Source organism: Miniopterus schreibersii (assembly GCF_964146895.1).
Source record: "Miniopterus schreibersii genome assembly, chromosome: 12".
Lineage (NCBI taxonomy): Eukaryota > Metazoa > Chordata > Mammalia > Chiroptera > Miniopteridae > Miniopterus > Miniopterus schreibersii.
The window spans coordinates 12,121,168-12,146,302 of NC_138112.1; the positions used below are offsets into that span (position 1 = coordinate 12,121,168).

At 42.3% G+C, this 25,135-nt stretch overlaps 1 protein-coding gene across 1 annotated transcript in view; it reads left to right on the forward strand.

The window, feature by feature from the left end:
* Positions 1 to 24,055, forward strand: part of SLC35F2 (solute carrier family 35 member F2) — a 52,823-nt gene extending 28,768 nt beyond the window's left edge. Inside the window, exons 2-8 of the mRNA XM_081152915.1 lie at positions 1,965 to 2,140; positions 9,741 to 9,868; positions 14,788 to 14,947; positions 15,773 to 15,929; positions 16,651 to 16,703; positions 17,235 to 17,389; positions 23,001 to 24,055. Of these exons, the coding sequence (XP_081009041.1) occupies positions 1,965 to 2,140; positions 9,741 to 9,868; positions 14,788 to 14,947; positions 15,773 to 15,929; positions 16,651 to 16,703; positions 17,235 to 17,389; positions 23,001 to 23,186 (1,015 nt within the window). The 3' untranslated portion in view covers positions 23,187 to 24,055. The remainder of the gene's footprint in view (positions 1 to 1,964; positions 2,141 to 9,740; positions 9,869 to 14,787; positions 14,948 to 15,772; positions 15,930 to 16,650; positions 16,704 to 17,234; positions 17,390 to 23,000) is intronic.
* The last annotated feature ends 1,080 nt before the right edge of the window (positions 24,056 to 25,135 follow it).

Sequence of the window (25,135 nt, forward strand, 5' to 3'; positions counted from 1 at the left end):
GGAAGTTACAACCTTATGTAGTGTATTCATGGAAGTGACACCGAATACTTTTATTCTAGTCTAATGGTTAGAAGCAAGTCACAGATCCTACCGACACTCAGGAGGAGATTACATGGAGCAACAATGCCAGGAGGCAGAGATTCACTGGGCATCTTAGAGTCTGCCCATCCCAAGCCTGTTATTGTTCTTCCTCTCAGCGTTTCAGCCACTTCAGTTTCTACTGCTCTCAAATTGAACTCACAGCCCTGGCCCATGTGGCTCAGTTGGTCGGGCGGCGTCCCGAGCACCAAAAGGTTGCCAGTTCGATCCCGGGTCAGGGCACATGTCTGGGTTGCAGGCTCATTTCCTGGTGGTGGTGGGGGCATCGATGTTTTGTTTTCACATCGATACTTATCTCTCTCTCTTCCTTGCTCTCTAAAATCAGTAAGAAATCTTAAAAAAAAAAAATTGAGCCCACTGCTCTCCCCTTGCCCCCCACGCCCGCTTCTCATCCTGTCTCCCCCGTCCTGGTCAGCAGCCTCATATCCATCCAGCCATCTCATCTGGAAACCCAGGTATCGCTTTGTGCACCTCCTGAGAGCTGATGGGCACTAGGCTCTGTGGAGTCTTTCATATCACTCTCTACTTTCCTCCCATGCTGACATGGCTCTTGTTCAGATCTCACTTTGGCCTGGGCCATTATTTTAGCTTTCAAACTGGCTTCTCAGCCGAGTTTCCCTTCTCATTAATCCTACTTTTCCTAACCACCAGAGTTTCATAAATCCCTCTGTTCACACACCTTCATGAAGCCCAGCTGTCCATGGCTTAAAGGCCTAATTTTCTCAGTATGACATTCAAACCTTTTTACGATCTGCCCTCAGTGTACTTTTCCAAGCGTCTTGCCTACCACTCTGCTCCTGCCCTTCTGCCCCAGGCACACTGGGCCACCTCATGCTTCCTAAGCCCTCCCCTGCCTGTTTGGGCCTCTGCCTTTGGTTCTAGTTACTTCTTCCTGGGTCCCCTTTTCCCTACTTCTTCCTCTACAAATCCTTTGTATACTTCCAAACCTGCCTGAAAACCACTTCTATGAAACCTTTCCCGGGTCCCCCGGCTGGCTAATCCATCACTCAGAATGAATCCATCACCAGCCCCATGCACTCTCCTGGCACTCTGCTTGCACCACTGTTACAAGGCTGCTGCTCTGTTATCGGTTGTTCAGATGCCTGTCTCCCTCTCTCTCTTAAAATGCTAAAGGCCAGGGTCTGGGTTTTATTTTTCTGTGGACCCAAAGTGCCAGCCTCTAGAGCAGGGCTTCACAGCCTTGGCTGCATGTTAAAATCACCTGGGGAGCTTTGAACATCACTGATGCCTTGGGATCCACCCAAAACGTGAAGATGTGATTGGTCAGAGGCAGCCTGAGGTTGGCACCTTTAAAAACGCTGCGATTCTAACTTGCAGGGAGCACTGAGAACCACTACTTAATTGAAGAAATCAAGACTGGGAGAATGAGAGGATCAGAAAAAGTTAAACATTTAATGACTGGGAAGGCCTTCAAGCTAGAGTGAAAGCTGAGTTTTTAAAAATCACACCCTCACATAAAATTCTCCACACACACATCACTTCAAATAGTGTGTGAAATGTCAAAATGATTTCTAAATGGATGGTCAATAAAATGGGGGAATATGTGCTTTTGTGGCAATGAGGGGAAATAGGAATGCAAGAAATATTAAAAATGTGGTCTCTCAAAATCCAACACTTTAATTTTTGTGCAGGTGATGTAAGCAATAAAATGAAATAATGACCCACCCGGAATAATGAGCCTTTCCTTTTTGTTGAGCACCAATGAAATGAGATAATGACCCACCCGGAATAATGAACATTTCCCTTTTCATTGAGCACCTAACTGTGTGTTGTGCACCTTAGAGGTTTGTGTCAAAGGGGTAACTTACTTGCAAATTACTCAGGTTTCCCTCTTTGTTTTCCAGGAATATTTTGAAAACGCTCGCCCTGGGTCAGATGTTGTCCTTGTGCATATGTGGAACAGCCATCACCAGCCAGTATTTGGCAGAAAAATACAAAGTGAACACCCCCATGCTTCAGAGCTTTATCAACTACTGCCTGCTGTTTCTGATTTATACGGTGATGCTGGCGTTTCAGTCAGGTATGCCGAGTGTGGGGATTAACCTTTTCAACAAACTGTCTTCATGAAAAAATGTGGCTTTTAGACATTTAAAAATTAAGACATGAGGCAAAACTAAGAACAGGAAAAAGCATTGCTGTTTTTTTTAAAAGCCATTAGAAAAGCATGACACCTCTGAATTCTGTGAAAGTAGCAATTAGAGATTTATGCATAATCTCTGACATTGTTGATTAAAATAAGTAGCACCAAACTGGAACAGAAGTTGTTGGGGAAAAAAAAAGTGTAACTGCTATTACAAGTTAGGTTTTATCCCCCCGCCCCACTGTTGGTGATAAGATTAAGAGACAATATTAAAAACACTAAAGTCAAGAACCCCACTCTCCAAAATCTGTATTTGCAGCTAAGTGGAGAGCACTAAATGGAGCATCAATTGCATGAAGATCGAGTCTATGTTAAGACAGAACCAAAGACAAGCACTGGCACGGAATTAACTTAAAAAAAATTTTTAAATTAAAAAAATATTTTTTTTTTTGGACCACCAATGATGGACATTTTTTCCCCCTACAGTTTTTCTTTTCTTTTTGCTGTTGTTTTCAGTTTCTTTATCTTTATTGTTGAGAATATTACAGATGTCTCCTTTTTACCCCCATTGATCCCCTCTACCCCACATCCATCCCACCCCCCAGGCTTTCCCCAGACCAGTGTCTGTGTCCATGGGTTATGCTTATACATGCCCCCCTCCCCACCTTCCCTCTGAGATCCCTCAGTCTGTTCCATGCTTCTATGTCTCTGGATCCACTTTGTTCATCAGTTTATTTTTTTTATTATATTCCACATATAAGTGAAATCCTGTGGTACTTGTCTTTTTCTGACTGGCTTATTTCACTTAGCATAATACTTTCTAGTTCCCTCCATGCTGAGCCAAAGGATAAAAGATCCTTCTTTTTTATAGCTGCGTAGTATTCCATGGTGTAAATGTGCCACAGCTATTTATCCACTCACCTACTGATGGACACTTGGGCTGTTTCTAGATTTTAGCTATTGTAAATTGTGCTGCTATGAGCATAGGGCTGCACAAGTTTTTTGTGATTGGTGTTTCAGGTTCCTTAGGATATATTCCTAGCAGTGGGATCAGTGGGTCAAATGGCAGGTCAATTTTTAATCTTTGGAGGAAACTCCATACTGTTTTCCATAGTGGCTGCACCAGTCTGCATTCTCACCAGCAGTGAACTAGGGTGCCCTTTTCTCCACACCCTCGACAGCACTTGTAGTTTGTTGACTTGTTGATGGTGGACATTCTGGCAGGTGTGAAGTGATACCTCATTGTGGTTTTAATTTGCATCTCTCTGATGATTAGTGACGCTGAGCATTTTTTCATATGTCTCTTAGCCATTTGTGTGTTCTCTTTGGAGAAGTGTTTATTTAGGTCCTTTGCCCATTTTTTAATTGGATTGTCTGTCTTCCTTTTGTTAAGTTGTATGAGTTTCTTATATATTTTGGATATTAACCCTTTATCAGATGTATCATTGGCAAATATGTTCTCCCAGACAGTGGGCTCCCTTTTCATTTTGTTGATGGTTTCTTTTGCTATGCAGAAGATTTTATTTTGATGCAGTCCCATTTGTTTATTTTCTCCTTAGTTTTTCTTGCCCTAGGAGATGTATCAGCAAACATTCCTACAAGAGATGTTTGAGATTTAGGTGTCTGTGTTTTCCTCTAGGATATTTATGGTTTCATGTCTTACATTTAAGCCTTTTGTCCATTTTGAATTTACTTTTGTGTCTGGTGTCAGTTGGTGGTCTAGTTTCATTTTTTCGCACGTATCTGTCCAATTTTCCCAACACCATTTATTGAAGAGACTGTCTTTGCTCCATTGTATGTTCTTGTCTCCTTTGTCAAATATTAATTGACCATAATGGCATGGGTCAATCTGGGTTCTCTGTTCTGTTCCACTGATCTATATGTCTGTTCTTGTGCCAGTACCAGGCTGTTTTGATTACAGTGGCTTTGGAGTATAACTTGATATCAGGTATTGTGATCCCTACAACTTTGTTCTTCTTTCTCAAGATTGCTGTGGCTATTCGAGGTGTTTTTTGATTCCATATAAATTTTCGAAGTGTTTGTTCTAGACCTGTGAAATATGCTGTTGGTACTTTAATAGGGATTGCATTGAATCTATAGATTGCTTTGGGTAGTATGTACATTTTAATGATGTTAGTTCTTCCAATCCATGAACATGGTATATTTTCCCATTTGTTTATTTCTTTTTTCAGTGTCCTGTAGTTTTCAGAGTAAAGGTCTTTTACATCTTTGGTTAAGTTTATTCCTAGGTATCTTATATTTTTAGTTGCAATGGTATATAGGATTTTTTTTTTAGTTTCTCTTTCTGAGAGTTCATTATTGCTGTATAAAAATGCCATCGATTTCTGGGTGTTAATTTTGTATCCTGCTACCTTGCTGAATTCATTTATTAAATCTAGTAGTTTTTTGGTGGAGCATTTAGGATTCTCTATGTACAATATCATGTCACCTGCAAATAATGACAGTTTTGTTTCCTCCTTTACAACTTGGATGCCTTTTATGTTTTCTTCTTGTCTGATGGCTGTGGCTAGGACTTCCAGTACTATGTTGAATAAGAGTGGTGAAAGTGGACACCCCTGTCTTGTTCCTGTTCTTAGGGGAAATGGTTTTAGTTTTTGCCCACTGAGTATGATATTGACTGTAGATTTTTCATATATGGCCTTTATTATGTTGAGGTATGATCCCTCTATTCCCACTTCACTGAGAGTTTTTATCAAAAATGGGTGTTGGGATTTTATTGAATGCTTTTTCTGCTTCTATTGATATGATCATGAGATTTTTGTCTTTCAGTTTGTTTATGTGATGTATCACGTTTATTGATTTGGGAATATTGTAACAGCCTTGCATCCCTGGAATAAATCCCATTTGGTCATGGTGTATGATCTTTTTAATATATTGCTGGATCCGATTTGCTAATATTTTGTTGAGGATTTTAGCATGTATGTTCATCAGGGATATTGGCCTGTAATTCTCTTTCTTTGTAGTGTCTTTATCTGGTTTTGGAATTAGGCTAATGCTGGCCTTGTAAAAAGAGTTTGAAAGTGTTCTTTCCTCTTGGATTTTTTGAAATAGTTTGAGGAGGGTAGGTGTTCATTCTTCTTTGAATGTTTGGTAAAACTCCCCTGTGAAGCCATCTGGGCCAGGGCTTTTGTGTGCTGGGAGCCCTTTGATTACATCAGCAGTTATCGGCCTATTTAGATTTTCTGACTCTTCCTGATTGAGTTTTGGAAGGTTGTATTTTTCTAGGAATTTATCTGTTTCATCCAGGTTGTCCAGCTTGGTGGTGTATAGTTGTTCACACTATTTTCTTACAATCCTTTGTATTTCTGTTGGGTCAGTTGCTATTTCACCTCTTTCATTTTTGATTTTGTTTATTTGGGTCCTCTCTTTGTTTCTTGATGAGTCTGGCTAAAGGTTCATTAATCTTGTTTATCCTTTCAAAGAACCAGGTCTTGGTTTCATTGATCTTTTGTATTGTTATTTTAGTCTCTATGTCATTTATTTCTGCTCTGATCTTTAGTATTTCTTTCCTTCTACTTACTCTGGGCTTTTCTTGTTCTCTAAGTTTTTAAGTTGTAGGGTTAGAGAGTCTATTAGAAGTTTTTCTTGTTTTTTAGGTAGCCTTGTTGTGTTATGAACTTCCCTCTCAGGACTGCTTTCATTGTGTCCCATAGATTTGGAGTTGTTTTGTGTTCATTTTCATTTGTTTCCAAGAAGTTTCTGATTTCTTTCTTGATCTCTTTGGTAACCATTCATTGTTTAAAAACATGCTTTTCAACCTCCATGTGTTTAAATGTCTTTCAGTGTTTTTATTGTAGTTGATTTCTAATTTCATGCCACTGTGATTGGAGAAGATGCTTGATATGATTTCAATCTTCTTGAACTTGTAGAGACTTGTTTTGTGTCCTAACATGTGGTCTATCTTTGAGAATGTCCTGTGTGCACTTGAGAAAAATGTATATTCTGTAGCTTTGGGGCAGAATGTTCTGTAAATGTCAATTAAATCCATCTGATCTAGTATGTCATTTAGGGTCACTGTTTCTCTGTTGATTTTTTGTCTGGGAGACCTATCCAGTGAAGTCAGTGGGGTGTTAAAGTCCCCTAATATGACTGTATTGCTGTCGATCCCTCCCTTAAAGTCCTCTATATTTTTTATAAATTTAGGTGCTCCTGTATTGGGTGCATATATGTTTATCAGGGTTATATACTCTTGTTGGATCGATCTTTTTAGTATTATGTAGTGACCTTTCTTGTCTCTTGTTATGGTCTTCATTTTAAAGTCTACTTTGTCCGATACGAGTATTGCTACCCCGGCCTTTTTGTCATTTTGCATGGAAAAAAATTTTTCCATCCCTTCACTCTCATCCTGTGTGAGTCTTTTGTTCTGAGGTGGGTCTCTGGTAGACAGCATATATTTGGGTCATGTTTTCTTATCCATTCAGCCATCCTATATCTTTTTATTGGGGCATTTAATCCATTTACATTTAAGGTTATTATTGAAAGATACTTATTTACTGCCATTTTGTTTTTTTATACCTATGTTTCCTTTTCTCTTTATTTCTACTTCTAATTATAGCCGTCCCTTTAACATTTCCTGTAATGCTGGTTTTGTAGTGATAAATCCTTTTAGCCTTTTTTTTTTTGTCTGGGAAGCTCTTTATTTCACCATCTATCTTGATAATCTTGCTGGATAGAGTAGTCTTGGTTTCAGGTCCTTCTTTTGCATTATCTTGAATACTTCATGCCGTTCCCTTCTGGCCTGTAGAGTTTCTGATGAGAAGTCAGATGACAGCTTTATGGGGACTCCTTTGTACATAATAGATTGCTTTTCTCTAGCTTCCTTTAAGATTCTCTCTTTGTCTTGGATTCTTGGCATTTTAATTATGATGTGCCTGGGCATGGGTCTCTTTGGATTCTGCTTGCTTGGGACTCTTTGTGCCTCCAGAACCTATGTGCCTTTTTCCTTGACCAGGTGAGGGAAGTTTTCTGCCATTATTTCATCAAACAGGTTCTCTAACCCCTGCTTACTTTTGACCACCTCTAGCACTCCTATAATACAAATATTGTTACATTTTGTGCTGTCCCACAGCACCCTTAGACTGTCCTCCTGTTTTTTAATTGTTTTTTGTTTTGGGGTCTCTGATTGAGTGATTTTTTTCTACCCTGTCTTCTAATTCACTAATCCAATCCTCACCTGGTTCTGGGTGCGTTTGGACAGGACCAAGATGCATACCAAAGTCTGCTTTTCTATGGCCTGTGTCCCAAAGCAGATCAGGCAAAGACTCAAAGCACTCTGAGGTCTGCCTCTCCCTGCAGGCTGATTAATCTGATTCTCTTAATGAGCCTCAGGCTGTAGAAGCTCCACAGGGTGGGGGGGCTGGTTGTTACCAGTCTCTTAACAAGCCTCAGGCTGTAGAACCTCTGGGCCGACCAAGTGGCTTTCCAGCAGGGTAGGGCAATTGTTTCCCCCCTCAGGCAAAAATTCGCCTCCTGAGAAAGATGTCCTCCACAGTCTGGGGGTATGACTCTCCCCACACAGCTCTAGTTCACTCTGCCCTCCCTCTGCTGGAACCCAGGATGAGTGGCTGCACACGAAACGTTGAGCACTGGCTCTTTAAGAGGGTGCCCGCAGTTCCAGCTGTTTCTCCCTGGCAGACAGAAACCCGGCTGCTTATCACAGCCAGGTGTTCTGTGGGCACCTTTCTCAGTTCTGGTGCTCTTGGCTGGGGAGCCCAGCCTGGGGTTTATGCCCCAGAGTCCTCAGTGGGAACCCCCACAGCTGAGATGTCCCTCAGGACCTTCAGTTGCTGCCTGTGGGAGCCCAGCCAGCCCTCTTGGGCCTCCACACTACCAGTCTCTGTGGGGCCTCCCCTTCTCCTCCTTGGTTATGAGGGTGCTCTCCAGCTCATCTTCAGTTGGTTTTCAGAATGTTTTTCTATGTTTTAGTTGTAAATCCAGATTGGTCCTGGGAGAGTGTCAGTGTCGCTTCCACTCAGTCTGCCGCGATCTTGGAACCTCCTCTGGGAATTAACTTCTTTATCACTGGCTGGTTATGTTGTTTTAGAATCGTTACAGAATTATCATTTCTCACTAGCTACACAAAAATGGGGAAAACTAGGTTCCGACAAACATTTTTGTGCCAGGCGCCATTTTAATTGCCTAACTCATTTAGGTTTGCTATTAACTCATTGAAGCCTCCCAACAAATCAAGTGAGTATTATTATTATCCCCGCTTTACAGATGAACAAACTGAGGCATGTAGGACTTCGATGACTTGCTCTAAGTCATAGAGGTAGTAACTGGTGGAGCCGGGATTCTAACGTAGGCAGCCAGCCCCCCAGAGGCCGTGCTCTCACCACGGTTCTGTACTGGGGGCTCCTTGTCATGATAACAACCATTCTTCTCTCAAGAGAAGGGCATGGTATAATAGAATAAGCTAAACGGGGTTGAATTTAGGAATGTGAGGACAATGGGTAACCCAAATCTATCGGGAGGGGGCAATACTTCCACTGTCATCATATCTAAGGCACATAAGGAAAGCACCGATGTGGTGTTAGCTGATCTTCTTTTAATACGAACCTCAAAGTATCACTGGCATTCCCGTGTGTCAGGATAAAAAACTTATTTTTGTAAGAAAATAGAAACCAGGTGTAGGAGAGGGGAAACTATCTGAAGGGGAATGTACTGAATTTGGCAAGAGCTTTGAGGGCTGGAAATGGAACTGTCCCTTGGGTCATAGCCTGGACCTTGCTCTCCTCTGTAAGCATTGGCCTTTGATAAGTCACTGTGGCCCATAAATTCGGCAATACGGTCGCCCCAAGGGACGGTTGTTAGGTGCCTTCCAACCATATCGTGTTCAGGAAGACTCTGCTTTCAAGATTTTCCTGTTCATTGGGTTTTAATGATAATTACCTGGTCATGACCCTCAGTACCTTTGTTTCCTTGTAGGTTATCTTACAATAAGCCTTCTCATCTCTGTGCCAACGGTGTCTCTCCTGTGATGCTAGATTCTCCAAGGAAGTGAATCACAGTTAACTTGAATAAATAGAATTTGCTGAATAAAAGGTGTTTTTTTCAATAGTGCCACTAAGTCATTTTCCCCCCAGATTCATCACTGACGTAATTTTCTCTTGAAAGCACATCTTTTGCAAAAGAATGACCACATGCAGGGTTTCCTTTGAAGAAGCCCATGAATGGAGGTTAAATCGCCAATGAATTCATTCGAAAACATTTCATTTCCTAGGATAAGCAGTAGCTTGTCAGGAATGGTGACACCCAAACGCGTATCAAGATATTATATTTCTGTTACAATAGGAAAGAGACTTCAACCACTTTTCTCTACCTACTTTCTCTCCAGTGCTTTCATTGAATACTTGGTCGCATATTAGAAAAATCTGACTCTGCCGAACTGTTGTAGAAATTTGCATTATGAGAAATGGAAATTAGGAGGGGCCACTTCCAAAACACACAGTAAACGCTAAGTCAACACCATGGCAGTGCTTTCAAGCAACAAGTACTAACCCAGATCTCTTTCAACCAGGCAGTAACAACCTTTTATACATCTTGAAAAGAAAATGGTGGAAATACATCCTGCTGGGACTGGCAGACGTGGAGGCCAATTACCTGATTGTGAGAGCGTACCAGTACACGACGCTAACCAGCGTCCAGGTAAGGGCGCGGCCTCCGATTAGGGTGGATTGCAGTTTTAAGAGAGGAATCTGAGCTCATATGTGTTCATAATTTTATGGAAAACCTGTTCACTTGAGGAAAACCTAAGCACAGGTGGATGCTATCTGTTTTCCAGTGGAGCATATGTGCTAATGAGTAAGGATTCTGGGAATTAGAGAAAATGTATACAAGTTAATGAGTTCCCAAACTGCAAATGATGTAGCAGCTTAGAACAGTTTCTACCCAAATAAGCATAATTATTTATTTGGCAACGGATGCTGTGATGTTGACGAGAGCTCTGCTTTATGTGTTCCTCTCCCATGGCATGTAAAGTGGATGTTCCTTTGTCCTACAGAAAAGGGGAGGTTTGCAAATAAAGTAGGTGTTCAAGACAGAGGAGTGATTGGAAGAACCTGCTAGACATCTTGGCTAGAGATGGTAGCCAAAGGCAAAACTTAACATCCGAATTTGTTTATTAGGATTTCAGTCTCTGGATTGAAAGAAAAATGTTCCTATATAGCAGTACTTTTCAACTTGGTGGAGTGGAAGAAGACGGATTCAGTTGTCTTTTCTTTTTTTAATTGAATTTATTGGAGTATATGTGAATCTAATGAACAAAATAAACTGATGAACAGCGTGGAATCAGAGGCATGGATACAAGGAACAGACTGACAGTGGTCAGAGGGGAGGGGGGTTGGGCGGCTGGATTAAAAGGTGAAGGGATTAAGCCAAAAAATTCTATCTCCCGTAGACACAGACAACAATATGGTGATAGCGGGGAGGTGGGGGAGAGGGTGGGGGTAGGTGGAGGTGGGCAAAGGGGGGATAAATTGGGATGGGAAGAGACTTCGCTTTGGGTAATGGGCTCACAGTGCAGTGTGATTCAGTTGTCTTAATGTTAGGAAACTATGGGATGTATCCTAACACCGACTCACCATTACTAACAACATGTTTCATAAATGGAGGTGAAAGTGAGATAGACTCTATTGCCAGGTTTAGACTTCACCGTTTAATGAATTTATACCTTTTTGATGTATTGCTTTTCTCACTATGTAAAACAGAGATGCTCTTATTTGATCTCCAGATTTTAGGCATGTGGAAAAATTGAAGTGAAGTGAGATTAGATTTGGAAAAGATAAGGATTGATGGAAACTCAGTATTTTTCCAATGTGAATATACATTAAATGCTGTTATTACCCAAACGCATTTTATTAAATGCTTTCTTTTTTGTAACATGGTGCTAGGCATGGTCCATAGCAAACCTTTCTCTCTCTTTTTTTTTTAAAAAAAATATCTTTATTGATTTCAGAGAGAGGAAGGGAGAGAAAGAGAGAGAAACATCAATGATGAGAGAGTCATCATTGCTCGGCTGCCTCCTGCACGCCCCCACTGGGGATCGAGCCCGCAACCCGAGCATGTGCCCTGACCAGGAATCGACGCTCAACCGCTGAGCTGCGCAAACCTCTTGGATTTTGACGGGCATGAGCTTAACAGCCCAGATAGGAAATATTTGTTAAAACAGACATTATAGGAGGTACATGGAAAAACCCAGAATTTCATAAAAACTAAAAGCAGGAGTTAGTTACCTAGAGGATGAAGTTCATCACAAACAGTATTAACTGTACTTTAAACAATGGGCAGGGAGTATGTAGAAAATAGCATTTTCTAGTCCCATCCACCCTCGAGATCTCACAGACAACTCAATGACTTGCTTACAATTTCCAGAAACTTTGATCTCTGACTAACGATGATTAGAAGGTTTGAATTGGTGCAAGGTCTAAACACAGAGGCGTGTTAACACACTGGCACCGGGGTGTTTGTGACTGGAGTTCATGTCTTATAGTATCCAAAATAATGCTTTCATCTTAGCCGCTTAGAAAAACCTAAGCATTTGGTTGTCAAAAGTTACGTACTCATGGCTCCAGCAAGGAGTATATTTTATTTATTTATTTATTTGTTATTTATTTATTATGTATGTATGTATGTATTTATTTTTCCCATCTCCATTTATCCCCTTATGCCCCTTCCATCTCCACCCACCCTCCCCACCACGGAGTGTATGTTTAAAAGCCACCTGACGACTGGCGCCCGCTCCAGCAGCGGAGAGCACCTGCCCCAGGAATTCCTCTGAGTCTTTACTCCAGTAAATCTCTGGCCTGGGTCATCTGAAAGGGTGGATATTTGGACTTGATGGTCTTTGAACCTCCTTCTTAAGGACTCCTGCACAGATTCTGTAATTATGAGTAGTAACCTAGCCGTTTACGTGAAATTCAGGATGTGGCTGTCGACACCCCGAGGCCTAGGTTTCTACTCACCTCTCCTCCCACTTTGCTGCCACATGTGCATGGCCCCCACCCACAGTCTGCTTCTCCCCTCTCGTGCGGCTTTGTTCTTTCTAGAATGTTTGAAGACCTCCTGCTCCATTCTCTAAGGCTGAATTCAGTTTTACTTTCTCCTCTATACTCCATTGTATCTCTGATAAAGTCTGACTCATTTTTATACTTACGCCTTCCCCGCCCTCTAGGGTCTTACTTAGTACCTTTTGCTTACTGTGACTGTACAATAATTAAAAAAAAAAAAAAAAGTATCTTTATTGATTTCAGAGAGAGGAAGGGAGAGAGAAAGAGAGGGATAGAAACATCAATGATGAGAGAGTCATGGATCGGCTGCGTCCTGCACGCGCCCGACTGGGGATCGAGCCCGCACCCCGAGCATGTGCCCTGACCGGGAATCGAACCGCCCTGGGCTGTACAATAATTTTTATTTTTATTATTATTATTTTTAATATATCTTTATTGATTTCAGAGAGAGGAAAGGAGAGGGAGAGAGAGACAGAAACATCAACGATGAGAGAGTCATTGATCAAGCCCGCAACCCGGGCATGTGCCCTGACCAGGAATCGAACCCCGATCGCCTGGATCCTAGGTCGACGCTCAACCGCTGAGCCACGCCCGGCTGGGCGTACAATAAGTTTTAAAATTTAAATTAAATAGGGGGACTCTTGGAACTGAGAGCATCAGAGAATCACCAAGAATACATCTCGAAAAGGAGGTTCAATGTAGATAAACAGCTGGATGCAATAGATGTCAGATAAGAAGCCCTAGAGTTTTGGAGTTGGAAGGGACTTGTGAGATCGTTTGGTCTGACCTCTTCATTTCATATTTTGGCTCAGAGGGTGACTGGCTGTGACTCGCACAGTTGGTCAGGGGCTTGGGGAGTCTGGAACTCTCACCACGACCTAAGCAGTTCCCTTATGTGGCCACTCATTGCCCACCAAAATTGTTAAAAATAGAGCAAATTTAAGTTTGATTTTAAGATATGATTCAAAGACAGGGAGTCTCCTGTGAGAGGTTTTTGTGCCTGTCTCTAGTTTTTTGTTTAAGGAATGTAGTTCAGACTTTGTTAAGTCATTCCGGCTGGATTCTGCTGGTGTCTTCCGGGACAGGCTATTATCATTCGCATCTTTGCGGCTTTGTTGTTCAGGCGGGCTCGATAAAGCACTTAGGAGATTAGAGTTCTGCAGCTGGAATAAATATCTAGGCAAGGTGCCCATTCCGGCAGGGGCGGCAGACTTCAGTGAGGACACTGCAGTGACGGGGGATTAGCCAACAGCTGCGGGCAGGATCCCACAGGCTGCTGGAGGTTTAGGGCCCTGCCTCGTCCAGGGTGGAACAGACACAGGGAGAATCCCAGGCAAGGCTAAAAGCAACAGGATGATTTTGGATTTGCTATAATTTTGTCACCCTTAATCCCCCTGCCTTCCAGACTGGCAATAGCAGGGGTGGAGCAAGTATTTTCTGGACCCAGGGTCAACAGGTGATGGAGGAGCATATGACAAACTCGAGTATGTGCCGTGAGCCGGTGCCTGTCTGACAGGGTGGGGTCGGACACCGTCAGGGGGATGGTGTCTTCTTGCTTTCTCACAGTAACTGGCACCTTTTTGTAACACTCAGCCCAATGGCAGTTAAATATCTGGCTGTGTGATTAATTATTCTGTGTCTGTCTAGCCTTCTGTGTGCTCCTGAGGACAGGGCTTGTCTTTTTCTCTACATTCCAGCTCCTCTCAGTGTGTCTCCCATGCTGAAATATTTGTTGACTGAGTGAATGGGTACGTGCAGGTAGGAAAGTTTGCCTTTTGAACTTAAGGATAAACCCAGTGGCAATGTAAAGGTAAGTTGCACAGGCCGTCGGGCAGAATTCCTGGATTGAGCAACTATCGCTCTGACTTTTTTTTTTTTTTTATCCTTACCTGAGGATATTTTTTCCATCGATTTTTAGAGAGAGTGGGAGGGAGGCAGAGAGAGACACACACATCAATTGGTTGCCTCCCAAATGAGCCCCGGGATAGAGTCTGCACCCGAGGTATGTGCCTTTGACCAGGAATTGAACCTGAGACCCTTTGGTCCACAGGCTGATGCTCTAACCACTGAGAAAACCGGCCAGGGTTTTAACTGTGTGACTTTGGACCACTCATTTAACCTCTCTGGGACTTTGTTTTCCCTCCTGTAAAATAGGCTTTGCAGTTTCAATCTCATAGGGTTGCTGTGAGGATTAAATGAGTTAATCCAGGTAAAGCATTCAGTACAGGGCTGGCAATCAATAACAATGCTCAATAAATGCCAACTTAAAAAAAAATATTTTTATTGATTTCAGGGAGGGAAAGGGAGAGATAGAAACATCAATGATGAGAGAGAATCATTGATCGGCTGCCTCCTGCACGCCCCCTACTGGGGATGGAGCCCGCAACCTGGGCATGTGCCCTGACCAGGAATCGAACCGTGACCTCCTGGTTCATCGGTCAACACTCGGCTGCTGAGCCATGCCTGCTGGACATCAATGCTAACTTCTGTTATAACTTAATTACATGTATGTTAGCTGACGAGAGGTGTTTTACGCTGTTTGTTTCTCTTCCCATGCAGCTTTTGGATTGCTTTGGGATTCCAGTGTTGATGGCCCTCTCATGGTTCGTTCTTTATGCGAGATACAGAGTGATCCACTTCATTGCTGTGGCTGTGTGTCTGCTGGGCGTCGGGACTATGGTTGGTGCAGACATACTGGCAGGGAGGGAAGACAATTCAGGTAAGACTGTGTTCCTTAATTTTGGGTCAGTCCCGGAGAAAAGTTTTGCTTAAGTTTTCCCTTTTATTTTTCAAATACATAGCAAAAGGCAGGAAACATGTCCTGTTAACTGTCTTTTCAATTTTATTTTTAGATTTATTTGCTCCCTCTGGTACTGTAACCACTTCCACAAAGCACCTTTTATGTTCCTACCGGCCCAAAGTTCTTGTTCCCTTTTGTCACACTAATTTTGTTTTGTTTCATGAAAGAAGTTTCTTTATGTAGTTACAGTCTTCTTTTGGTACAGTTACTGGAAAATGTACTATAGATTCTTTTTTTTTCTTTTTTTAAAAATATCGAATAGAGACTTTGTGTCCACTCTGTGGATGAAAACACTTTGATGTTCTTTGGATCAAGGTTCAGGCAATTGATGGTATAAAATCTCAATAAGGTCCACGAGTTCACCCAGTCCACAGGTGACGTCAGTATCTCTCTTAAGAGAGAAATGACCTTGCTCACCTAGCTTCCTTCCCTATAATTTTCAATTAATTGCCTTCAATAAATTCCGCTAATTTCTCATGTCACAGAATCATTTTCTGAGACCTTACATTAAGACATGTACCACCACCTTCCAGTCTGTAAGTCTCTTGAGGAGTCAAAATATGAAAAAAATCACAGCAGAATTGTGCCGGAAAGTGAGAAGATTAAGAGCCTTTAAACTTCTAGAACTCAGGGTTTCTCCTTCCATAAAATCTTGACGTTAGGTGAACACGAGCCTCCTGGAGGCAAGCTGAAGAGGCTTCCCTATTGACGGTGTGTTCCGTTTTGTGGCTTGTCTTCCTACAGGCAGCAATGTGCTGATCGGTGACATCTTGGTCCTTGTGGGCGCTTCCCTCTATGCCATTTCCAATGTGTGCGAGGAATACATTGTGAAGAAGCTGAGCAGGCAGGAGTTTTTAGGAATGGTGGGCTTATTTGGAACAATCATCAGTGGCATACAGCTGTAAGTCTAAAATTTTCCTTAAAAACAGAATAAGCAAATACGTCATAGAGAATTACTTTCCAGTTACCAACATCCAATGTTTATTTGGCCCAGATTCACCTTAAAAATCAGGAACTTGCTAAATATATATTAGAGGAGTTTTAAAATATTAAGAATTATGTCTTATTTTCTTATACATTTGGTACAGGCATTACCAGTAAAGACTTTTTTTTCCAGTTATTTCTGGACAATATTTAACTTTGTATTTTCTCCTGTAGTGGACTACTATTATTATTATTTTAAAAAAATATATCTTTATTGATTTCAGAGAGAGGAAAGGAGAGGGAGAGAGAGAGATTGAAACATCAATGATGAGAGAGTCATTGATCGGCTGCCTCCTGCACACCCCCCACTGGGGATCGAGCCCGCAACCCGGGCATGTGCCCTGACCGGGAATTGAACCCCACTTGCCTGGATCCTCGGTTGACGCTCCACCACTGAGCCACGCCCGGCCGGGCTCGTGGACTACTGTTGAGGAGGGCTTTAAGGGAGTCAAATATGTTTATGGATTCCTTTGATTTTATTCTTTGTCATTTTTATAAAATATTGTTATTTTATACTCTAAGAAAGATTCAGAAGTCAACATAATTCCTCACCTTATTTGAAGTATAGCACCTAAATGCGTTTTAAGTAGTGAAAATTAGCATGTGGATCTCTCTGTGACCTCTTGCTTTAATCTTAGATTGCTTGTGGAATATAAGGATATTGCCAGCATTCACTGGGACTGGAAAATTGGTATGTATGTAAAGGATCATTCTTTGTAGTCAATATCTTTTCCTCTAACTGACAAAAACACACAGCAAGAAACAAATGCTTCATTTTAATAACATTCAGGCATTTTTGTAAAATCAGAGTAATTCAATATACAGTGTAGTGATTTGCTTTGAATTTTCTCTGAGAACTTGTGAACGAACCTCCACAGAAGTTAATTTTTAATCTTTACCTTCAGGAATAGCCTTTCTTTACTAGGAATTCTGAGCAAGACAGACCTTTGTCACATGAGCTTTCAATTAGATCTGTTATCTCGAGTTTTCAGACTTTCTGTGAAGGTTGTCTGCTTGACCATTCAACACCCTGTTGTATTTTGAAGTCCTTCACCTGCATCACATCTTGGTTTTATTATTTTTCCCGAGAGTGTTGTATGTCTCATTTGCAATGCTGATGTTAACATGGGGCTTTGCAGATAGTCGGTTAAAGGGTCAGGGATTTTATATGGCAGACAGGCCGCAAGCACCTTGCCTTCTGATTCCTTCCATGTTTTCACAGCCCTGCTGTTCGCGGCATTTGCCCTCTGTATGTTCTGCCTGTACAGCTTCATGCCACTGGTGATTAAAGTTACCAGTGCCACCTCTGTCAACCTGGGCATCCTGACAGCCGACCTCTACAGCCTTTTCTTTGGGCTCTTTCTCTTTGGCTATAAGGTAAGCAAATAGAAATCACATTCAAATAAGAAAGAATACTTAAACTTAGTCCAAAAGAAGTAGCGGGCTTCTTCAAGATTTTGGATCCAAAAATAAAACCATCTCGTCCTCTTGGCAAAAATTTCATTGGACAGTCCTTATACCTTTTGTTATTGCTTCCAAATTAGAAAATTGACCCAAATAAGAATTGTTCATCTAGGTTTTTCTAAAAGGTGAAATGCAATCTATTTCCTCTTTGATATAGCCCAGGACACTATTGTATGGAAATGCTAATACATGTTGCCTGGCGATAAACAAGGAATCCCAGAGCCACTGTTGACTTTTAAAAGACCATCTCACCTACCGTGGGCATCCTGAGCTTCTCCCCGCTTAGATTTATTGGGATATAATTTACAAGTGTGTAAATTTAAGGTGTACAGCGTGTTGATTTGACACACTTACATGTTGCAAAGCCCTAATACACAGATAAAAAGCCTGTGGAACCCATTGGAAGGGAGATCATTGTATTATCTTGCATGCAGTGGTTGGAGTGGTTCCATCCTTGATGGTAATTTTATATCTGGAAGGGACCTTAAAGGTAATTCAGTCTAGTGGTTTTTCAGACATTTTCTGTCTTTGCAGCCTTACAGCATTCACAAGTGTAATCTGCTCCCATCAGTAACAGCTCTTATTACATGCAGTAATTCTCAAGGAGAGGGAGGTGGGAAGGGATGAATCAGTGTCTTCAAAGGAAACAAGGGAGCAAATATAGCATCTCCAGAGAGTCTGATACACCTTCCCTTGAAAATTGCAGAATAAATGATCTTATTTTAGAGATGGGGAAACAAAGGCCCAGGGAGTTTTTGTGTAATTAAGTGACTTACCCTTAGTGAGCAGCTGGGTAGCAGTAAAGTCAAGACAGAACCTTAGTAGTTATCAGTCTTACAGTTCAGTCTTCTTCCCACTGCACCTTCTTCTCTATTTTCATTATTAAGGTGAGAATCTCAAGCTTATGTATTTATCAAGTTAAAGTCTTGTGCATTAGAGAGAACCAGTAAGTAGGTTTTTTTTTAATACTTCACAGCTAATTTAAAAACTCTTAGGACAGCAGGTCTCATACTTTTTTAAATCTTAGGATCTTTTTAAATGCTTAAAAAGTGAAGACTGCAGGTCACTTATTTCTATGATTTATCATATTAGAATTTAAAGCTGAGATATTTAAAAAATATTTATTAACTCATTAAGAAAATAATAAACTCATTGCCCTGGCTGGTGTGGCTCAGTTGGTTGGAGCGTTGTCCCGTGCACCAAAAGGTGGCAGGTTTGATTTCCAGTCAGGGCACATACCAAGGTTTTGAGTTTGATCCCCAGTCAGGGGGCACACGGGGGAGGCAACTGATCGATGTTTCTCTCTCACATCAGTGTTTCTTTCTCTCTCTCTCACTCACTCTCCCTCTTCCTCTCTCAAAAATAAAAAATTTTTTTTTTGAAAGAACTATATTTGCCAAAATAAAAAAGACTTAGTGAGAATGACATTGATTTACATTAAAAAAAATCTCTTTAATGTATGACTTATTGAAAAACAGCTGGATTCTCATATCTGGTTCTTCATTCTGCCTTGTGATATCACATGTCATGTAGTCTCTGGAACATTCCATTGTGCGCTTCTAAGAGAATGAAAACAAAAAAGACAAATAGCATCTTAGTATTACTATAATAAGAGTTTTGACCTTACAGGCTTCCTGAAAACTTCTTGGGTACGTTCAAGAGTCTTTGGACCCCATCTTGAGAACTGCTGCTTTAGCAGTCTGCCTTTCCTCAGTATAGCTTCAGTGAATGCCTGTTGACCTGTTTGCTACCTTTCCCCACAGTCATATGAACAAGCAGGATGTTGGCTGTCACGAGATCATTTTAGTTTTCAGTAGGGGATAGCAACTACCTTTCTTTGTCTTTGTACAATTTTGTATCCAGCCAGAAATCTCCGGCACTGATTTACACTATGCCCAGTAATTGGCTGTGAATTCACACTGCTTAGTTCAGTGGCTTCTCAGAAATTTCTACTTAGAGGTGCATAAACCATTCTGCCTTGCAGAGTTACATGTGACAGGAACCAGCTGTTATCTTTGCAAACTTGCTGGTGAAGGTATTCCTGAACTAAAACTGGAAGAGTATTTTTAGGTTTTTAGAAGCAGCATTAAACAGTAAAAAAAAAAGTGCAACTAATTCAGAGTGATCCTGACAGCCCTAGATTTTTTTACCCCCCTTTGAAAGTGAGTTGTTCTGTGGAACTGTGCTTGCATTTCACATGGCCACCCCTGGAGGGTGATAGTGTTTCTGTCCTGCAGTTCAAGGCCGGTTGATAGCTACAAGAAAGCCTGAGAGCTCAACCGTATAACCAGTGCTCACCGGTGCTTTTTTTTAAAAACCAAACATACTGATTTAGCTTTAGTAGTTTAACTTTTAACTGTCCCTCATAAGTAAAATGATGTCAAAGGAGGAAGTAAGGTTAAAGAAATACAGGCTTAGAGGTAAAAGTACACTTGTCACTGCCAAACTGTTGGAAGCTCCCCTTAACGTAAATATTTGCTCTTTAACTGCTCTAACTTTTAATATGGAGAAAGTCCTTCTGTGTGCCACGTTTTCGGCCACGTGACTTTATTCTCAAAATTGGATACAGCCTTTCCAGCTGTTTTGCTTTGTGTTTCCTTGACTCTGCATGTTGGGCAGCTCACTCTTGAATCAGATCAGATTTTATCGCTTTTGGTCAAAGGTCATTTCAAGACAGAACAAAGAGGAGGCTTCTGTGATTTTCAGAGTAAATTACAGAGGTGGAAGACTAAGCATAAAGAAGATAACCTAGCATTTAAAAAAATATGTTTTTATTGATTTCAGAGAGAGGAAAGGAGAGGGAGAGAGAGAGAAAAACCTCAAGGATGAGAATCATTGATCGGCTGCCTCCTGCACACCCCTTACTGGGGATCGAGCCCATAGCCCGAGCTGCACCCTGACCGTGGATCGAACTGGTGACCTCCTAGTTCATGGGTCAACTCTCAACCACTGGGCCACACTGGCTGGGCAATACCTAACATTTTAAAAGTAATTTTTAAAGACAGAATCTTAAGTCCAGTATACCTCCAGTTTGTAAAATTGTAAAATCTAAAAGAACTGGCTCTGATTTTTTCAGACAGACAGTTGAAAAAGAGGTTTAAAAATTTCTACACTCATCTGTGTCGGACTCTTGAGTAAATACCTATTGAACAGAGTAGCCACAGAAACTTCCCATATAGACCCAGACACAAGGGTGGAATTTAAACAAAAGAAAAAGGGTGAGGAGACTTACCTCACTCCCTCACAGTCCATCCCTTCTAATAAAGGTGCTTCGATTTAATCACCTGCCTTCTTAACAGGGACAAGGTGCTTTTTCTTCTAAATATTTAGAACCACCAAACCAAACAAGACATGTTGTGAATAAGTTATATAGGTTTTTCCCTCGGGTAACTGAACATTTTATAGGAGAGCATGATTAATTTTCATAATACTGTCTAAAAAGTTTAGGGTACTCTAAATAGCTTTAACTTCCTCTCCTGTTCTCTGAACTCCCCCCCCAAACATTATTAAACACCAGCTATGTATTGGGCACTGTGTTGAGTATTGGGTCTAAGAATTTAAAGCCAGTGGTAGGAAATCAGTTGGGTTGCTCAGCTTGACATTAACACTGGCTTTGCATCAGCACTGAATCCAGTGAAGGCTTTCCTGCCTTAGAGAGGGCTGTGGCTCCTTTATTCCTTAAGCAGTTCTAAAGGTTTAAGGTTAAGAGGTAATTGAGCATCACCATTGAGCCAGTGGTGACCCACAGAAGCCCCCAGCTGGAGATGACCAGCAGCCTACCTGATTCCTATTTCATTTTTCCTTCTACCTTTGGGACTGTAGCTTGTTTTTTCTTCTCTCTCTCAACTGTCTCTTCTCCTTCCCCAACCCATTCTGTTTTATTAGTGTTTTCCTTTGTTATCCCCTGATATGATCTCTTTTTATTGGGCATACTATGAAATCCAAGCTAATTTAAAAGCATTCATTGGCTTGAATAAAGTAGCATGCCTCATTCTTAATTTTAAAATCAGGTTAGCAGGACAACTTATAAATTGTGTTTGCCCAGCCGGTGTGGCTCAGCGGTTGAGCATCCACCTGGGATCCAAGAGATCGAGGTTCGATTCTCATCAGGGCACATGCCCGGGTTTTGGGCTTGATCCCCAGTTGGAGGCGTGCAGGAGGCAGCCGATCAATGACTCTCTCATCATTGATGTTTCTATTTCTCTCTCCCTCTCCCTTCCTTTCTCTGAAATCAATAAAGGTATATTAAAAAAAAATTGTGTTTGCGTGTTCCAAGAAAAAAAACAAATGATCTTGGGCATCTAATTACACATTCATTATGCTACATAGTTTCCCTAAATTTTACTCCATGCTTCTTGGTCAGTCTTTTCCCATTCTCTTTCTGTGTTTTATTTTTCATGCTGTTAAATACTAATTTCCTAACACTTGGACTTTTGTATGGATCCTCAATTCAAATAGAAGCAACTATATAGAGTACGTATTATTTATTTAAACTTTGCATTATTTGGAATATCATTTTCAGTAAAAATACACAATGAATTAGCATTGTCTTCAGTGCATTTTGTTCTGGGTGGTGGTTTGTAACCCTAAAAAAAGAGCAGGCTGGGGAAGGTCAGCAGGAACTCCATCCATCCTCGTGGTGTGTCTGTCAGATTATAAGCTCTTGCTTATAATTCGTTCTTCCAGGAGCAGAGAGGGTCGGAGGTGCCTCCTGCCAGGCTCCATTCTCTGCAGTTGTCCAACTGGACCTGACACCAGTAACCTCTTTGGGCTTCAGACTCTTCTGAAAAAACTATGTCTGAGACTCTTATCAGTTCTAAAATTCTGAATCTGCTCAGTCCACCATGAATTTTACTAAGTAACACTTGCCTACAGAAACAAGATAATTTATTAAATTTTAACAAAGTGAATTTTATTGAAATAGCAGAGATGAGGGGTTGTTGACAAGTGGTCACATCCGTACGTCCACTTTTTTTTAATCACCTGAGGATATGTTTATTGACTTTTTTTAGAGTGAGAGGAAGGGAGAGAGAGAAAGAGAGAAACATCGATGTGAGAGAGAAACATCGATTGGTTGCCTCCCCAACGTGCCCCAACCAGGAATCGAACCCAAAACCTAGGTATGTATCCTGACCGGGGATCGGACCCACAACCTTTTTTGTTGTACGAGAGGATGCTCTAACCAACTGAGCCACCCGGCCAGGGCCGTGCGCACACATTTTATCTTAGGTCCTGTCTTCCTCTGTTTCATAACAATATTGTACGCTGGCCTGGGGTCTGAATTGGGCTCTCTCCTGGTATCCATACTAACCTTTTAGTCTCTTAAGGGGGACTAGTTGCAAGGAGGGGTGCAGCTAGATTGTCACAGAAAAAGGCAAAAGCTCCGTTTCCTAGGGCTGGAAGGGGCCAGGCGGCTGCTGTGCCAGGGCAGGTGGTGAGCCCGGGCGCTCACCATCACGCGCGCACAGGAGGGCTTTGGCAGAGGCCGCCGCACAGATAACCCGCAGCCGCTCTTCTCTCCTAGTTTTCGGGGCTCTACATTCTCTCCTTCACCGTCATCATGGTGGGCTTCGTCCTGTACTGCTCCACGCCCACGCGCACGGCAGAGCCGGCCGAGAGCAGCGTGCCCCCGGTCGCCAGCATCGGAATCGACAACCTGGGGCTGAAGCTGGAGGAGAGCCTCCCGGAGGCCCACTCTGCAGTCCTGTAGCCGGACAAGGGGCGCCCGTCCCCCGAGGCTTCCTGGGAAACGGGGAGCTGCCACCGGAGAAAGCAGAGCCTGCTGACTGCTGAGGGGATACCTGGAAAGTGACCAGCCTGAGAGCAGACGCCCCACGGCATTGGATGGGACCCACTGGCTAGATCTTACAAAGGAACACAAAATAATGTTCCAGATGTGCAAATACCAAGGTGAAGCGGAAGCCAAGCTAGGACTGTGCTTCTGTGTGTGTGAGGACCAACACCTGGTAGTGTCAGGAGACCAGGTGTGGCCCCACTCTGGGGACTTGGAGGCACAGGCCAGCGAGCAGGATGGGGCAGGTGCCCACACCGCCAGCCTCAGGACAGGCTGAAAGCGGGCTGTCTGGGCTGGGCGGGTGGTCAGGAGTAGGGGCGGTCAGGGCAGGCTGGAGCGGGTTTCCTCGGTCGGAGGCTTCTGGGTTTTGTCTTCTGAGGCCGCCGTTGTCCATGAGCCACTGATGGGGTCTGGGGACTGATTGCCTACGGCAGGAGAACGGGTGGGGCAGCACTGGAGAAATCCCGAGACGCACATGTGAGCGCCATAGAAGCATTCACCGGGGACCCTCTGTCCGTTGTTAAAAGGGTACTGCACCACCTCTTACCAAATTCTATGTACCTTGAGAGTTTTACAGTAAGTACTTCCTCAATGGAGGTGTTTATAGGCAGCCTCATTATGATATCAACTACCAGCATGCCACTGTACAAAAACTCTGTGTAAACTTCCCACTCATCCGCCTTAATCCTAGTGCTCCCCCCCCGCCTGCTCTCCCTGGAGTTGGGCAAAAGAAATCGAGAGTAAGTGTTCATATTATTAAAGTATTTTGATTTCATGGAAATACATCCATGGTGTGATGTCTTTGATTAACCAGTTTCCCTTGTTGATTTTAAATGCTCAATATATTCAAGATTTCTTCACATCCAACTTTTCAGAATCATGTCTTCTGTAAGGTAAAATAAACTTATCTCTTTGGGGTTATGCTGGGATGAAAGGAAATTCAGAGTGAGCTCACAGATCGATCTTGCCGGAATAAATATTTTTAAATTCTTTTTCTTTAAGAGTGAAATAACTTCTCATTCAAGGAAGCCAGTTAAAATTGATGTTTTGTTTTCATTCCCTACCAATAACAACTGTCAATGAGTGAAAAAAGTCATGTTAAAACATTTGGCATTTGGGGGAGTACTTTCAGTTTGATTAATACACTGCTTATTTCTTAAAATACCTTACTTAAGAATAAACCTGTAAAAAAAATAGTTTTACAAAAACAGAAAGAAAGAAAGAAACCTGTGTGTATAGGGGTAGTGATGACGTAGGGAATCTCAGGTGACAACATCCCACGTCTCAGGGCGGAGCTCAAATGTCATCTCCAAGACGCCTTTCTTGGGCCAGCCAGCTGCAGCCCCTCCTTTAGGCACCCAGGGCCCTGGGTCATCGCCTCGCAGCTCTTACTGAATTGAAGTGCTTGCCGCTTGCCTGCCCCACCTCACCACAGGTTGAGCTCTTCCAGGTCAACCACAGCCTGTTTTCATCTTTCTAGTCCTATGATTTGTTGGGTGTTTATTAGATGAGCTTTGTCTCTGGTCCCAGTTCAGAGCATTTAAAGGGAAATTGACCTAAAGTGAGGCCTTTTATGCAGGTACCTGCAGACAGTAAGTTATCCTACCCTGCTCTGCTCTTTCCGCTCATACCCTTAATCTTAGTGCTTCCCCTCACCTGCTCCCTCCGGAGTTGGGCAAGGCAGTTCCACTCTGGGCATCCCAAGTTAAAACTGGGAATCCAGTGTTCCAGAGAATCCATACTGCGAGTCACATGGCAGGACTGCAAGCCTGTGCATCCCGGTTTAAATAAGTGTAAAGACTGGGAGTTAGCTGAACCAGCCTGGACAATGTGTTTCTAAATATTTGGCTTATACACATGCTTTT